Source organism: Bacillus rossius, chromosome 12, assembly GCF_032445375.1.
Source record: "Bacillus rossius redtenbacheri isolate Brsri chromosome 12, Brsri_v3, whole genome shotgun sequence".
Classification (NCBI taxonomy): Eukaryota; Metazoa; Arthropoda; class Insecta; order Phasmatodea; family Bacillidae; genus Bacillus; species Bacillus rossius.
The window spans coordinates 5,423,638-5,441,106 of NC_086339.1; the positions used below are offsets into that span (position 1 = coordinate 5,423,638).

The 17,469-nt window shown below is 42.1% G+C and overlaps 1 protein-coding gene across 1 annotated transcript in view; it reads left to right on the forward strand.

Moving 5' to 3' along the window:
* Positions 1 to 17,469, forward strand: part of LOC134537410 (uncharacterized) — a 188,263-nt gene that overhangs the window by 135,051 nt on the left and 35,743 nt on the right. Inside the window, exons 4-5 of the mRNA XM_063377796.1 lie at positions 6,779 to 6,938; positions 10,712 to 10,745. Of these exons, the coding sequence (XP_063233866.1) occupies positions 6,779 to 6,938; positions 10,712 to 10,745 (194 nt within the window). The remainder of the gene's footprint in view (positions 1 to 6,778; positions 6,939 to 10,711; positions 10,746 to 17,469) is intronic.

Sequence of the window (17,469 nt, forward strand, 5' to 3'; positions counted from 1 at the left end):
TTCCAGGGTTGCAGAATTTTTAATTCTATTGAATCATTTTTGACATTTATTTTAATTACCTACTAAAATTTTACAAGTGGACAAAATAATAGCATTATAGGAATAAAGGGTCACTTTACAAAAAAACTTTTCAAAAGAAAGTCAATGGTTATATAATAAGTAGTAAGTATAAAGCAGTAAGTAGTAAGTATAAGTAGTAAGCAGGTATGCTCTGAGCCAGTGGTCTCGACCCTCGCACTGGCAGCCGCCAGACGTTGGCATCGCGTGTCCGAAGAACACACGACCTATGATAGTCCACGGAACGAAAGACTTAAAAAGGCACAACCCTATAAAATATTGTCCAAAGCTGAATTTTTGTACAATGGTAGAGTAGGCCATGCTTAATAGCGTAACAAACGTTTACCGCTGTTTACCTTGTGCATACCGCCGAAAACTTGCAGTTAAGTCGTAGATAACAGCGTCTTAAAGTGCTTTTCCATCAAAACGGTGGTTGTCGAAGACTTTCGGTAGGCCCACTAAAATAATCTAGAAACTACATATATTGTACACACATTTATGAAAATATCCTGAAGTTTATTAATAAAAAGTTAAATACAACTGTTATTCAGTTATTGAACCATAAGTACTTTTTTTTATATGAAACTCAAGGGCCCAAACAAAAAAAAAGTTGTGTTTTCCCTTATTCTTCAACCTTGAAGACAGCATGTTTGTACGCTACCATGGCTAGTTGGAAGGAAGCCTTCATTTCACAGACGAGAGAGCCACACCCGAAGTTTCCCGAAGGTTGCTTAGCAAATAATGTTTTAATATGTAGCTATCCAGGGCTAGGAAACAGTTTAAATGATTTCAGAGTAGCTTTAATGTAGCTATCCTAACCAAATCAACCGTCTACAATGTTTTAAAGTACTTATAATGTAGCTAACCTAACCTAATTGACCATTAGTTATCATTAGTTGTCCAAAATAAAAATAAAAAAAACCGAAGATGCACGATCGGGGGTTTGGCTCTCTCGTATGTGAAAAGAAGGCTTCCCCTAGTTGGACCACTGCAGTGGCCCGAGCGCTGTAGGTAGAATGTACAGTACTGGCGGTGTACAGTATCCGCCGGTTTCAGTGCTAACCAACTGGACTTAACTCCGCGCTTTCGGCGACACGCCCAAGGCCTTCCGGCCCTATGCACTCGGCATGTTGTTGAGCACGGTGTATGTGCTCTACAACTGCAGTGCTGCCAATGTTTTTACCTTGTTATTACTGATTTAGTCGTCCCGTTACGAAATTATGGAAACAGAAAATAAAAAAAAAACTTAACGACACTTCTGAAACATAGTGTGCACCACCGTTTTCATGTAACTAGAAGGGAAACGTTTTGAAAGTAGCCTACTTAACAAAAATATAAATCTTTAAACTTATTTTTAGCTTTTTTTTAATATCAAGTGGTTCGCAAAATTGAATTATTATTTTTGATTATTTAATGTTTGGGATGGGCTATATACAGAAACGAGTGAGTACTAGGTAACTGTTTTTTTAGGGTAATAGTAGTAGTAGTATTAATCGCGTTCTTTTTTTTTTTAATTGCACGAATGCGATGATTGCTGATGGGTGTGCGTGACAGTTTGGCAGCACTGCCACTGTTCAAGGATTCAGCTGTGGACAAAGTTTCCCCATGGTTTATTTCCTTGGAGTTCCTGGAGTTCCTTGATTTCCTTGAGTTCGTGGAGTTCGTGGAGTTCGTGGAGTTCGTGGAGTTCGTGGAGTTCGTGGAGTTCGTGGAGTTCGTGGAGTTCGTGGAGTTGGTGGAGTTGGTGGAGTTGGTGGAGTTGGTGGAGTTGGTGGAGTTGGTGGAGTTGGTGGAGTTGGTGAAGTTGGTGGAGTTGGTGGAGCAGGAGGCGCTCCGAAGCACGCCCCAGGCGCCGAGCGGCGGACAGCTGTCGTCGGCCAGAGGCGATGCCGCCGAGGAACAGCAAACACTGCCTGGGGGCTGGGTGCCCTGTTCACCGCGTGAGGGGGGGGGGGGGGGGGGTCCCAGGCCAGACACCGCCTGCGCAGGTTACAAACGGGAGACCTAAGATGCACATAAAGTTCTGCCATTCCCGATATTACACCCGGACAATTCACCTTCGGCCAACTTCGGGATTTGTTTTATTTTTGCGCAGGAAAATGAATTCAAATATTAAAAGTGGTCGGTTAGGTTAGCTACATTAAAACACTTCAAAACACTATGGACGGTTAGTTAGGTTAGTATGGCTACATTAAAATAAACAGAGAAATATAAATATATATGTATAAATAAACCCGAGGTTGGCCGAAGAGGTGAATATTCGGGCGTGTTCGGGCAGGGACAGAACTTGATGGACATCTTAGGCTTCCCCTTATACAAACAGCGCCACACGTGTTTCGCTCGGAAACAATCGGTAGCTGAACATCAACTGCTGCTGCAGCTTTTTTCAGACATTCCTCCTCCCTTCCCCCCCCCCCCCCCCCCGCCAAACACCCCAAAAAAAAACCGTATCTATGATCTACTACGTGCATCTTGCTATTTGAGTTATTGCTAAATATCAGGGAAATTATCGTGGGCAAGGGTTGTCCCTAACCTCCCCCCCCTTTTTTTTCCTCCTTAAGGACCGTAGTCACCCAAACAGTATGTTACCTCATTTTTCATGCCGTAAGTCCTTTTACTTGGGACAAATTCTTCAAATATTTCCATTATGTAAACACATTGCATTTTTGGGCTCTGCATCGAATTCTGCCGATAGACTTAATGATATTTGTTATTTGCAATTTTAGTTAACTAATTGCGTCATGGTTCACTCCCTAGAAATTCCTTTTTTGATTTTACTTTTCATATTTAATTGCTCCTGTAATATAAGTTTCAACCAATTTCTTTGATAAAAATCTGCAACTAGCGAAGAACAAAAAAAAAAAAACTACGAATGAATGTGTGTGGATGTGTGTGCAGAACCTCGGATAAAAACCACGCAAATTGGAAAGAGCTGAAGATATCCGTGTGGTATTTTTTTTTTTTACGAAAAGCATTAAAGAATGCGCTGATGAGTAGTTGTTTCCGGATTTAATTTTTACACTGTTTTATATATATATATATATATATATATATATATATATATATAAAAGTCGACGATGGCTGAAACGCGTGTTTTCAGAGTAATTTCCGGGCACGAAAAACACTCGGTAAAGTTTTATTTTTTAAAGTACCCCCAACGCCTTGCATTACACCTTTGCATGGCCCCCACAAGGGCGGGGCTGGGTGGACCCCTGGGTCCAGGACCCGGGACTTATCTCAGTGTGTGAAATAAATATACATACTCGCTGTGGTTGTTTCAAAGTAAAATAATTTTATAAATAAAGCCTAGTTTGGACTTATAAAATAGTACCCATAATTTTACCCTGTATTTTCAGGTTAAATAACATTACAGAAAGAGTGTTGGTTAGAAATAAAAATGCGATTATAATGCAGCACGTGACTGTTATATTGTGGGTTGCGGGGGGGGGGGGGGTAAGTCTCCGATCCTGGGTCCAGGCCCCGTGGTCGAATTTGGAGGCCCTGCACCTTTGTCTCCATTTCTTCGCCGTCTAGTGTTTCGGTCACCGCCCAGATATAACAGTTGTCCTGTGCACGACGAGAAGACCGCGCACAAGCCCAGAGGAGACACTATGCTAGAAGCACCAGCGACCCTGACGAGACATGGAGGGCGGCGACAGAGTGTGGTAGCTGCAGGACTGGAAGGGGGGGGGGGAGCCTTCTTTTCACAGATGAGAGAGCCAAAAACCCGAAGTTCCCCGAAGTACATGCTTTTTTTCAGTATCTTTAATGTAGCTATCCTAACCAAACCCCAAATCAACCGTCCACAATGTTTTAAAGTATTTATAATGTAGCTATCCTAACCTGATTGAACATTAGTATCATTTTATCAACACCGCCATATTTATTTACAACGAACAAAAAAAAAAAACCCCGAAGATGCACGATCGTTCGTTTGGCTCTCTCGTCGGTGAAAAGACGGCTTCCCCCAGGCCTGGGAGCCCTGGAGCGAGCATTGCTGCGGGCACGTCACGAGCAGGGTAAGAGTGGGGAGGGGGAAGCTATGTGGGCCAGCAGCGCGCTTCTCCCTAGGGAGACCAGCTGTAGGGCGGGACCCAGTGGAGCGAGGACATCTGCAAGCTGTCAGCTCTGCCGGGCGTTCTTACACGTAACCCACATTCCGGTGGTTCTTGGTCATCGAGCTCTTGTTACTTGAGGAGTGTGTAGCATCCGTCTGTGGTTTGGTAACAGCAATGAAGTAGCTTGGCTTCTGGGTTGTAGCCGTGTCCTTGGCGAATAATTCAACCGACGTTTCGGTCGACATTGCAGTCGCCATCATCAGGGAGCAGTTACCAGTCAGTAGGTAACTGCTCTCCTGATGATGGCGACTGCAATGTCGACCGAAACGTTCGGTGAATTAATTTGCTATGGACACGGCTACAACCCCAGAAGCCAAGATACTTCAGACAATGGCCGTGAAAGCGCTGCGAACATTATTAGTAATAACAATGTTGGTTCATTAAACCGAGGAAAAAAAAACTGTTAAGTAAAAATGTCGCGACCAACCATCTGATGGATCACTTCAAGCATCATTTTGAAGGTTCTTTAGCACGATGTAGCCCTCAGTGTGCGGGTAAAGATTTCTAGCTAAATTATATATATTTGTAAATGGAACAAATATTCATGTAAAATTTTAAATATTTGTACATTTACATGAAAAATTTTTTTTAGCACTACAAAATAGTGTTTTCAGTAATACAGGGTTCGGTTTCTTACCCGAGCATTTATGCTTTGTGTTGTCCCAGTTCCTCCAAGAGTTAAAGCTATACGTAAACTGTTTCCTCAATAGCTTTCCATCATTGACTGCGCACATTAATAAGCACAATAAAACAAAACAAAGTCCTATTGTTGAATATTCGAATATCTTTTCTGTGGCTTAAAAAAAAGAATGCTTTAATGAAACATCAATTAAAATATAAAATTATGCGCCAATTTTCGTAAGAAATACTCAATATTATCACTAAAAAAACGTATTTAATAGATGCAAAAACAATCCTAGTCGTGTGATGTACAAGTTTACACTATATTTCCTGTGGTATTACAAACTAATTCTTGGCAACTGGTTTCCAAAGGAATTTTTTTGTAAAAGTACAGAATTTTTTTTTGACGCGACAACGTCTAATAAATCGATGAACGCCGGCTGCACGCAAGAAAAAGTGTCCCGTTACGCACATTGTCCCGTTACGCTGTGTCCCGTTAAACTCATTGTACGCTTGCGCCGCATCTATCTCTCTTCCACTCGATTGGAACAACCATAGATTTGACTTTTTCGTGGCACATTCAACTTGAAACACTCCCATTCGTTTCCTACTTTTCCTATCATCGTCCTATCCTTAACCGAATAACACAGATTGGAAGAAGTTAAATAGCAAACATGTATAAAAGTTATAGTTAAAATAATCTCTTATTTAAAGTAATAAACATATTTGAATCAATGAGTGCAAATAAAAGTAAATTTATCAATTTAATTGTAGATTTCATTTCACTCCTTCTTTGTATCCATACAAAATAGTTATCATTCAATAAAAATGATTCAATTTTATTCATAAAAGTATGCAATCATTTCATCAATGTTTTGTTATGACGTTGTCACGTTAAACTATCGTCCGTGAACCGACTTTACAGACAACCAATTTTTTTTGTGTGTGTAGGTACAGCATTTATGTACAGTATGTGTAGCACGCAGATGTTCACAGCTGCAGTCGAGAGCAACCTAAGACTCGCCTGTGACCCCCCGCCAAAATCACTTCGCGACCAGATGATGCATCGCGGACACGTCGGGCCTGTCTCCTTCCGTAGTTGGACGTCGGTATGTGGACGCGAGGAGTGGTCCCAAGTATGGCACATCCTGTGAGGGTTGGTACACTTTCACCACGAGGAACCAACGTAGTGTTCATTATTTGGGCTTGAGGGGTCCGCCCCAGTCAGGGGTGTACGTGTGTCGGCGAGGCGGGACTGGCTGGTGCTTCTAGCGCGGTGTCTCCTCTGGACTGGCGCGCAGTCTTCTCGTCGTGCATGGGACAAAAATATGAGATTTGAGCGGTGACCAATGACAGTATATGGCATAGAAATGAAGACAGATGAAGATACAATGCAAGTCCCTTGAGTGTTTTAATCTCTACCGGGGGGTTTTCACGCCTAAATATTACTCTGAAAGCACGCTATTTAGCCGATATCAATATTTTAAATTACATTTAAAAAAAACTGAAGACCGGGGAAAAACAAATCTACTCATCCACCCTCAAGTGTATCCTTAACAGCTTTTCGTAAAAAAAAAAACCAACTCTGGAAGCGGGGCAGTTGTCAAATGGCGTGGTTTGTCCTGCAGCTGTCCGCACCGTGTGTGTGTGTGTGTGTGTGTGTGTGTGTGCCAGGGTGGACAGGGGCCTTAATGAGAGACTCGTCGAGACACATGCTGGGCGACCTGTGTGTTGGCTGTGTCCGTGTGTAGGCTGTGCCCATGTGTCGGCTGTGTCCACGTGTTGGTTGTGTTCATGTTTTGGTTGTTCTTGTGGATTGGCTGTGTCGGTGTGTTGGCTGTGCACACGAGGGTTACTTGATGTAAGCTTTTGGACATACGCCATTGCAGCTTAGCAGTGGCGCGTATGTCCAAAAGCTTACATCAAGTCATGCACTCCCATTGCAGTTATCGTTGAAAGATAAGACGAGGCTGGTGTCGCAGGAGCTGAAGGGCGCGCGCTACCGCCTGCTCGTGGTGGTGTCCGAGCTGCGGGCAGCCTCGGCGGTGGACTACCAGACGGCGCTGGTCGCCTTCGTCAACTGCCTCATCATCTCCACGCCGCAGCTCAAGGACCGCATCCGCATCCGCAATGAGTTCATCGGTGAGGGCCACTCTTCACTCTTCACTCTCCACTCTGCTAGCCTTCACCACTCACGAGCTTCATTTTAACATAGAGTTCATCGGCGAGAGCCCTCCACTCTTCACTCTTCACGCCTCGCTCACCAGCCTCGCCTTTACCACTCACAAGCTTCATTTCAATATAGAGTTCATCGGTGAGAGCCACTCTTCACTCTCCACTCTCCACTCTGCTAGCCTTCACCACTCACGAGCTTCATTTTAACATAGAGTTCATCGGCGAGAGCCCTCCACTCTTCACTCTTCACGCCTCGCTCACCAGCCTCGCCTTTACCACTCACAAGCTTCATTTCAATATAGAGTTCATCGGTGAGAGCCACTCTTCACTCTCCACTCTCCACTCTGCTAGCCTTCACCACTCACGAGCTTCATTTTAACATAGAGTTCATCGGCGAGAGCCCTCCACTCTTCACTCTTCACGCCTCGCTCACCAGCCTCGCCTTTACCACTCACAAGCTTCATTTCAATATAGAGTTCATCGGTGAGAGCCACTCTTCACTCTCCACTCTCCACTCTGCTAGCCTTCACCACTCACGAGCTTCATTTTAACATAGAGTTCATCGGCGAGAGCCCTCCACTCTTCACTCTTCACACCTCGCTCACCAGCCTCGTGGCTCGACTCTGCTAGCCTTTACCACTCACAAGCTTCATGTTAATATAGAGTGAAATAATTTTCGGATCGATACCCACTGGTTAAATGATGTAACGTTTACCTGTGCCGTGTAAACGTATGTTGTGAGTTCAAAATGAAGTTCTTAATTTGTTAGACGCATAGCTTGCATACAAACGCCTGTGAGATACTCCCGTGATCCAGGCAAAGTTGCCAATGATCAGCCAACGTTTTCTCGACTTAGCCACCGAAGCACAAATAAAAAGCTCGTGATGCTATCGTTTTTTTCGCGGGGCTGATTGAAAGATGCGGGTTTTTTTGCTCGGTCACACACAACTTTTTTTTTGTTTGTTTTGTTTTTGCGACACTCGTGAAACGCGAAGTCACGGTTTGCGTGCTAGGCTGCGCACAGAAGCTGGCGGAATCTCCTGAATCATAAGTGGTCTCCGAACCACGCGGCAGAGACTCGGTGTTCGCTCAGCTGCTCATGCCACTACGGTCAGTTACAACCTCCGAAATTTCAGGAGCGCATCTAGGATAATATATAATGAACAACTATAAAATTATTTTATTATATTTTTTATTTTCATCATTTCAATTAAGTGCTTTTGTCTTTTTTTACCGATGACCGCTTTTTTTTTTTGTAAATCAGTGTAGTAAACGACAGCTGTTAGGGTGTAATGATAATTGGAAAAAAAAAGCCATTTGTTTTTATTTATCAGAAATGAGTGAGCAAAAAGACGGTGTATTAATATAGTTTTAATTCACGGATAGTTTAACGTGCCGAGGGAGGAGGGGGGGCTTAAAGTAAACCTCAGCTTTGATAGCGCCGAGTTGTTTGGTAGTCGGTCGGAACTCACTTAAAGTACGTCGTAAACAGATATACATATGAAATCTCGCCTGCAGGTAATCAAAAAACCCCTGGAGTTACTGTCGCCTTGCACGCAGGCAAACCGCGCTGCAGCACTGCCAGGCAGATTGCCGCCTCTGCAGGGGCTAGGAGCTGTAGTCAGTCTGTCATAACACGCGTATGTGCTCCCGTTATTAAAAAAAAATAACCGTTTGCGGTGATAAAACATACACACTAAAATATCGACGTAAAAAAAATGTTGCAATTGTTACAGTCTATTAAGTTAAAAAAAAAAACATATTTTATCGGTAAAAAATATTAATAAGCAAAAATACTGTTATGTTTGTGTTACAATACGTCACAAATTAATCTAATACTGTTTAAGACAGGCTGTATTCAAGGCTCCGCCACTTTGGATTTCTACACATATTTGCTATAATACTATTTGTTTAACTGTTTATCCCAATTTTTGGCATGTAAAGGCATAAATCATATCTCTCAGAACCTTTTTTTACCTTGTTGCAACCACATATTTACTAACAGTCTCTAATATGTAAGCGCTATGAGGGGGGGGGGGGGGGGGGGAACGTATTACTTCACGCGGGCGACCACAACTGACTTGATAATCACATCGGTTCACAAGTGTTTACATCAACAAGTAGCCAATGCTATGTCCTATGCCACGGAAGTAGCTGCATGAAAATATTTTTGAAATAGTAAGATGGCGAGGTCTAAGGAGAATGTAGTGCAGTTGTTGATAGGGAAGGTAGCAAGAGGATGTTTTCACAAAATTCTCAGGTTACCTGGAGTGCTATTGATAATATATAAGCCTTGTGCTTAAAAAAAATACAACTAAACGTTTAATAATTTGAACGAAAGCGTATGTCTCGAGTATTATTTGTGAACAAGCGCAGTTTTAATTGATTGTTTACTTGGCTGATTATGACAATTATTTTGTTAAATTTAATTTATTATTTTTTTTTAAATCTAGCTGGAAAGTTACTCCCTTGTTAAGTCCTCTTTACATGCCAGTCAGCAACCCCATCCCTTTTCTCCTTGATTTAATTCAATTTTGATATTTGATAAAACATAATATAACAAGGAAACTGAGGTTGATAACAGTCAGATGTGCAGATCCTATCAGTTGCAGCTAATGGCGGATAAAATTTGGGGGTGGGGGGGGGGGGGGGGCATAGTGGCATGTACCGTATTCGTGAACCCTGAATAATTTCTGATTTTTCTAATCATAGTTTTCCAAAATTTACTAAAGTTTATATTTAACTGCAGTGCTAAAAATAATAGCGCGTTTTTTTTTTCAACTAGAAATCATATGCACACGACTAAATGAGAACTACAAAATTATTAATATCAGCTTCCAACCCCCACTGTTAAATAGAGCAGCAAGCTAATTTAGACCATACTAAACTTACTGTTCGGTATTTCAATACTTAAATATACTAACAATTATTAGAAAAAAAATAATTTGGCCCCCTCCCTGAGCCTCATTCCGTATCCGCCCTTGGATGCAGCTGTGAAGTACAGTACACTCCCGATTATCCGCGAAATTAAGTGGCAGGGCCACCGCGGATAGTGAAAATCGCGGATAATCCGCAAACAGCCGAAAATGGGAAACAAAAAAAGGAAACATTAATTTCAACTTAAAAATCTAAAAATGTATGTAGAGTAAACGTTACAATTAACGGTAAAAAAAATTTAAATGATGCCAAAATTTTAGTGTTTTACTGGATAATTACGCATGCCAGCCTACTGTGTGAGTTCCGACAAGGCCAGTGGTGTTTTAACTGTATACTGCACACAATACACTCGTCAGTAGAGTTCAAATTTGCTCACTTGGAAATAAAATACAGATTTACATATGTGCTGTATTTTTTTCGTGGCATGCGCGGATAATAGGGAGTTCACTGTATAGTCAGCTTGTTGTAGACGAGAGCAGGATGACTGCAGTCGAGGAAGGGGAAGCCTACAAATCACGTAGTTTCGGTTCCCTACCACGTTCGTGCAACTTCGGATTTCTCTTAAAAAATTTAATTAAAAAAAAAAATCGAAGGGTTAGGTTAGGTTAGGTCAGTCACAACATGCTTGTTTTCATTGGGAAACTTCTGATTTAGCGGCTGAAGTGGCGTTAATACCGAAACGCAAAACTTCGGGAGATCTTCGGAAATTCTTGCAGGGAACCGAAACTACGTGAGTTGTAGGCTTCCCCCGAGGAAGTGTGGCGGCGATGACGCCCACTCGGCGATGGTGTTTTGTTCCGCAGGTCTCAAGCTGCTGCCGGTGCTGGGGGAGCTCAGGTGAGTCTGGCGGTGTTGCCGTGGCCACGTCTGGCAACACCGCCTGCTCCTTATTTGCACTACCCGAAAACATTGAAAAATATAACTTTGGAAGCTAGTTAAGGTAAAAAAAAAGTATGCGATGTAAATATATATTTTTTTCATTACGTAAAGATTAAATCAATTAAAAAGTCTATAAGTTGATCTGTGATTACTGTAAATATAAAATCATTGACCTCGAATTTAATAAAATAACACCTGTAGTGTTTATTAAAATAACTTTAGAAAAAAAATTTGGTTGTCTGTAAAGTCGGTTTACGGACGATAGTTTAACGTGACAACGTCATAACAAAACATTGATGAAATGATTTCATACTTTTATGAATAAAATTGAATCATTTTTATTAAATTATCACTAATTTGTATGGATACAAAGAAGGAGTGAAATGAAATCTACAATTTAATTGATAAATTTACTTTTTATTTGCACTCATTAATTCAAATATGTTTATTACTTTAACGAAGAGATTATTTTAACTATAACTTTTATACATGTTTGCTATTTAACTTCTTCCAATCTGTGTTATTCTGTTAAGGATAGGACGATGACAGGAAAAGTAGGAAACGAATGGGAGTGTTTCAAGTTGAATGTGCCTCGAAAAAGGTCAAATCGATGGTTGTTCCAATCGAGTGGAAGAGAGATAGATGCGGCGCAAGCGTACAATGAGCGTAACGGGACACTTTTTCGTGCGTGCAGCCTGCGTTCCATCGATTTATTAGACGTCACGTCAGTATGGTTATTCGTTGCGATGAACTCGACCATCTACTCTGCGAGGCGGTAGTTGCCGACGGATATATGGGATGCGCGCGTAAATGATCACGTGACTTCAAAAACCCTCGCGCTTTTTGGCCGCTGGGGTCAATGTACCGCCTTGCGCTCCTTCCCCATCCATCACTCACTCTGCCATTGGTCGGCACAGAGGTCGCACACGTCCGTTACCGCCACACCAAGTATCACTTGAACCGTCATCGACTTAATCATACCCTTTTTAACAACTTGGAATATCCCGGTAACTTCACCGCTGAGAAGGGCACAATGTACTGTGTGGAAGTGACCATATATACGAGTTAATGGCGCCGGACGCGGGTTCTGCCATCTGGACGAAATCAACGAAAAAAATGAGCTCAGCGCATGCGCGGAATTTTTGGATACAGATCGACAACGGATAGGACACCAAAATCCGTTCCTTAAAAATACATAAGGGACTAGCCGTGTCCTATCGTGCACTAGGGACACGGTTAGAGTACAGGTGTACGTAAACCCGTATTCCTGTCTCTTCACCGGCCCGAGAGTACATGGTCCCTCTAGAACCACACACAGCAGTAGTCCCCGCAGGCCACGCCCCTAGGGCCTAAGTGACTGTCAGCCTATCTGCTTCCGGGTCGGTCGGCGGGCGCAGACAGAATTAACTCTTTCCGCGCGCGAGGCAGGGGTTCTCCCCTCCCTGCATCGAGGGCCAGGCTTCTAGCTGGAGCCGCGGCTATAACAGTCCCCGGCGAGCAGCCGAGCTGGAGGCAGCCGCCGCCGCAGGTAACACGGCCGCCCTTGAGGGCCAGGCTTCTAGCTGGAGCCGCGGCTATAACAGTCCCCGGCGAGCAGCCGAGCTGGAGGCAGCCGCCGCCGCAGGTAACACGGCCGCCCTCGAGGGCCAGGCTTCTAGCTGGAGCCGCGGCTATAACAGTCCCCGGCGAGCAGCCGAGCTGGAGGCAGCCGCCGCCGCAGGTAACACGGCCTCCGCCGCAGGTAACACGGCCGCCCTCGATAGGACACCACTGCTGCCGGCACCGGTACAATAGGGTCTTCTTCTTTTGTGAGTGGTCGCATGGGCATCACCATTACGTTCGAAGTTCCAGTAATTGCACGGACTTGTGAACGAAGAGTTAACCTCAAAGAAATGAAGAGTTCCTCGTGATCTCGGGCAGAAACTACGCCGGGTTCCAACTCAGGAGTTGCCTGTTTCGTTCTGAACGAGGTAACACGTATTCGGAAGGAAATAAAGATATTTTGACGTGACGTCTAATAAATCGATGAACGCCGGCTGCACGCACGAAAAAGTGTCCCGTTACGTACATTGTTCCGTTACGCTGTGTACCGTTACGCACATTGTTCCGTTACGCACATTGTTTCGTTACGCTGTGTCCCGTTACGCTCATTGTACGCTTGGGCCGCATCCATCTCTCTTCCACTCGACTGTTTATAAAGTGAAGTGAAAAGTTAATATGGTTTTCACTGCTTATTACAACAACAATTTCGGCAATAAATGTTAATTATTCTTGCATTTTAAAAATCTGATTACTAGTATAATTTCAAGTATTTATTCTTTTATTATTAAAATAAAAATGATTCAATTTTATTCATGAAGTATGCAATCATTTCATCAATGTTTTGTTTTGACGTTGTCACGTTAAGCTATCGTCCGTAAACCGACTTTACAGACAACCAATTTTTTTTTTTGCAGTTGAAACTGAAGTTAATGATTTTCATACACTCATACTTTGCGGTTATGCAGTTTTTTTTAAATTTTTTAAACAAAATATAAAGCGTTTTAACATAGTGTTTTGACTGTTCCATATTGCAAAATAATTAATTTTAAACATTTGTAGAGAATATTCCCAGCAACGGACGACCACTAAAATAAAATCAAGGTTGCCAACATTTACTTTCGAAACGTTAACGACTTTCAGGTTGTTGTTTTGCCCATAAATACCCCCACAGTTGGTTGATTTCCAAAGAAAATAAAGAGTGTTAAAGCACGGTGTTGCGACTCTATCTTCATTGCTTCGTGCCGAGGAGAGCGTGTTGCAACCAGCTGGTCACGGCGTCGTTGTCTGTTCCGAGTCGAGGTGCAGCTCTCTGGCGCCGGGAACCCCACTTCACTTAGAACAGTCATAACTTAGGAACACAACTTAGAACTGGAATGACTTATAAACACACAACTTAGAAATCTCAACTTAGAAACTTACAACTTAGACCTATCATAATTTTAAAACACATACCTAGAAATAAACAACTTAGAAACATCATAGCTTAGAAATGACATAACTTAGAAACACGTACTTAGAAATAAACAACTTAGAAACATCATAGCTTAGAAACACGTACTTAGAAATAAACAACTTAGAAACACAGTTAACTTAGAAACGTCGTTAACTTAGAAACATCATAACTTAGAAACACCATAACTTAGAACTGTAATAACTTATAACTGTCATAACTTATCACTGTCATAACTTAGAACTGTCATAACATGGAAAATCCTATATTGTGTGTTTCTAAGTTGTATGTTTCTAAGTTATGACAGCACCCATATGGCGTCTATTATTTTTGGGGCAAAGAAGTCAAGGCTTGAGAAGGGGAAAGACGAAAATTAATTGATAATATATTTTTCCTGACTCGAGTCATAACCTCTTACTAAGCTGGTGACTTCTTAGCAAAACGTTCTTTGAATTACATTTTTTTTTTTTTTTTCAATTTGGAAAGATTGATTTGAATAATTATTTTGGACATAAGTTATTACCAGTTTTGCCCGAAGAGAAGACAAAGAAAGATAAAGGCACAAACACAAAGCAAACAAGCCAAAAAACGGCCGATGCTAAATGTGAAATGTGTAAGCAACGTAGAGAATTAATTCCCTGATTTCCAGCCACAACTGTTTCTGTCTCGTCAATCTCACCTGTTATTTAATTTCATTGCCGCGTTCGCATGTGCGTCGCTGTCTTGTATGTAGTGTTTTCTACATTATCTGTTCAGTTGTCATCGTTGGTTTTCTCTGTCCGTCGCTGTTGTTGTTATTCGTCTGTGTTAACTGTTTTTGTTGCAACTCCCTCGTCGTTCTCGGCCCACGGTGTTCGTTTCTGATGCGATATTGTTCCGTATAATTCCTTCTACCGAATTCTCTGAGCATTTAACATATGGCATCGATTGATTTTGGCTTAGTTTTCTGTGTGTTTGCGTATTCATGTTCCTTTGTTCTCTCTGTGACACAACAATGAAAATTAACAATTTTGTACGTCCAAAATAGTTATTTAAATCCGACCTCTGACCAAGTAGGTGATCTGGTTTGTAGAACAAGGTGCCTGAGTGAACAACACCAGCTCTTGTACAGCAGGAGAGTGATTCTTTTATGTGTGTATAGCCCTGTTCTCTCTCTCTCTCTCGCTCTCTCTCTATTTCTAATTCTTACTGTTTACTTCAGATTTTGAGATTCTTGGAATAGCGGCGCAAGTGCCCGTCAACAGACTCATGCTGTATATACGTAGCAGTGTAGCGCCGGCGACATTCTGGCGATACCGATCGTGAATGTGACAAGCACTTCTTCTTCTTCTTCTCCGAGAGGGGAGTGGGGGAAGGGGTGGGGGTGCGTGGGAAAGGGAAGCCTTCACTTCACAGACGAGAGAGCCACACCCGAAGTTCCCCGAAGTTCATGCTCGCTTCCCCCCCCCCCCCCCCCCCCCGGTTCTATCTCATTGTATAAACCGGTGTGGCATTAAATTTTGCGGTCGATTAGGATAGGTTAGCTACATTATAAATACCCTAAAACATTGCGGATGGTTGGTTATATTAGGTAAGTATGGCTACATTAAAAATACTGTAAAATCATTTTATGGTTGCTTAGCAAATAACTTTTTAATATGTAGCTATCCAGCGCTAGGAAACCGTTTGCATGATTTCACAGTATCTTTAATGTAGCTATCCTAACCAAATCAACCGTCCGCAATGTTTTAAAGTATTTATAATGTAGCTAACCTAACCTAATTGATCATTAGTTATCATGAGTTACAATGAACAAAAAAAACCGAAGATGCACGATCGGGAGTTCGGCTCTGTCGTCTGTGAAAAGAAGGCTTCCCGCGGGAAAGCTGCGGCAGTGGAATGAGCAAGTTCTCCGTCTGGCCGCACGGGGAGCTGGACTCTGCCTCTTCAAGTCAGCCAACTGCTCAGTTGTGTGTTCTCATTCAAACTATATATCGTTGAAATGAATTAATTATCATGAGATGAAATCGGAATAGTTAATGCGTTGTTTCAGATGTTAAACCCCTATTTGATAATTTTAAACTATTTATTTTAATAATGCGTGATATTGTACGTTGTTGTTTTTTTTTTAAATTTACATTTGTTAACAATTAATTCGAATATTAACATTGAAAAAGATGGTGGATTGTTAAAGATAGGGTCTGGATTGAAAACGTTCAGTAGATGATAGTTGCGCAAATGCACACCTTTAATGACAAGATTTCAATCTGTCCAATTAAAAAAAAAATGGTTGTCTGTAAAGTCGGTTTACGGACGATAGTTTAACGTGACAGCGTCATAACAAAACATTGATGAAATGATTGCATACTGTATGAATAAAATTGAATCATTTTTATTTTAATAATAAAAGAATAAATACTTGAAATTATACTAGTAATCAGATTTTTAAAATGCAAGAATAATTAACCTTTATGGCCGAAATTTTTGTTGTAATAAGCAATGAAAACCACATTAACTTTTCACTTCACTTTATAAACAGTCGAGTGGGAGAGAGATAGATGCGGCGCAAGCGTACAATGTGCGTAACGGGACACAGCGCAACGGAACAATGTGCGTAACGGGACACTTTTTCGTGCGTGCAGCCGGCGTTCATCGATTTATTAGACGTTGTCACATCAAAAACCCATGCCTAAAAAATACTCTTGTTTCGAGAAGGACATTGGCCGGGGCATCGCGTGGTTCGACACGAGGAAATACAAGTGTAGCACGGAACACTTCCGCGATGAATCACTACTGCCAACCGTACACAGAAAATAACCGCGGCTGCCAGAAATAGCGCGACGCTCGTAAAGCAAGCGGTCGAAAGGAATGGGGCCTAGACGTGGCGCTATCACAGCTCGCGGGCGGCGGCGCTATGCGAGGTTCGACGGAGGCTCTATCGAGCCGTGCTCGTAAGACCGGGTCGACTGAAATGCTGCCCCTTGGAAGGGCAGCCCTTCAGGATTTTTCTGGCAGTGGTTTGTTTGTACAGCGGCACCATCGCTTCACACATCGACCAAACCTTTCTGCGCTTTTGCAGACAGGGTTACCGGACAACTGCGAGAACTCCACATGGACAGCATTCTCAATTATTATTAATAAATGTGTACGTTTTTACTAACAGTAATCTACTTGGGTATCCTTCCTTTAAAAAAAAAAGTGAACACATATGAATGAATTCATTCATTTTGGTTAACCTTTTCGTGCTACTTAAGATAGTTTAAATCTCCAGTCTAGCTGACTGTGATAAGATACCAAACCGTTGTCTACTGTTGCTGTAAAAACAGGACATCTAACACGATCGTAAACAAAATTTGAATAGTTGGGATATTCACTCGTTCGTTGGCTTCCTCACATTGCACATTGCACATTAGACGAGTTTTACTGCGCGTAATTAATATTGTCTCGGTCAAATTATTCTTTGATTCGTACGAGCTGGCAACTTTTTTTTTTTTTTTTCCATTGGGAAACCTACTGTGTTATTCGGCGCTGTGTTCCTTGTGTTGTCCATTATACCTGTTCATTTTCATCGCTGTAGTTTGCATGTTATCCCGGTACGTTGTCTGTCTGCATTCACTGTCGTTGTTAGCCCAACGTGTTCGTCCGTGCTGGGAAATTTTTCATGACCAACTTTCCTCCGACGGAACTCTTGAGCTTTGAATGTGTTCGTCT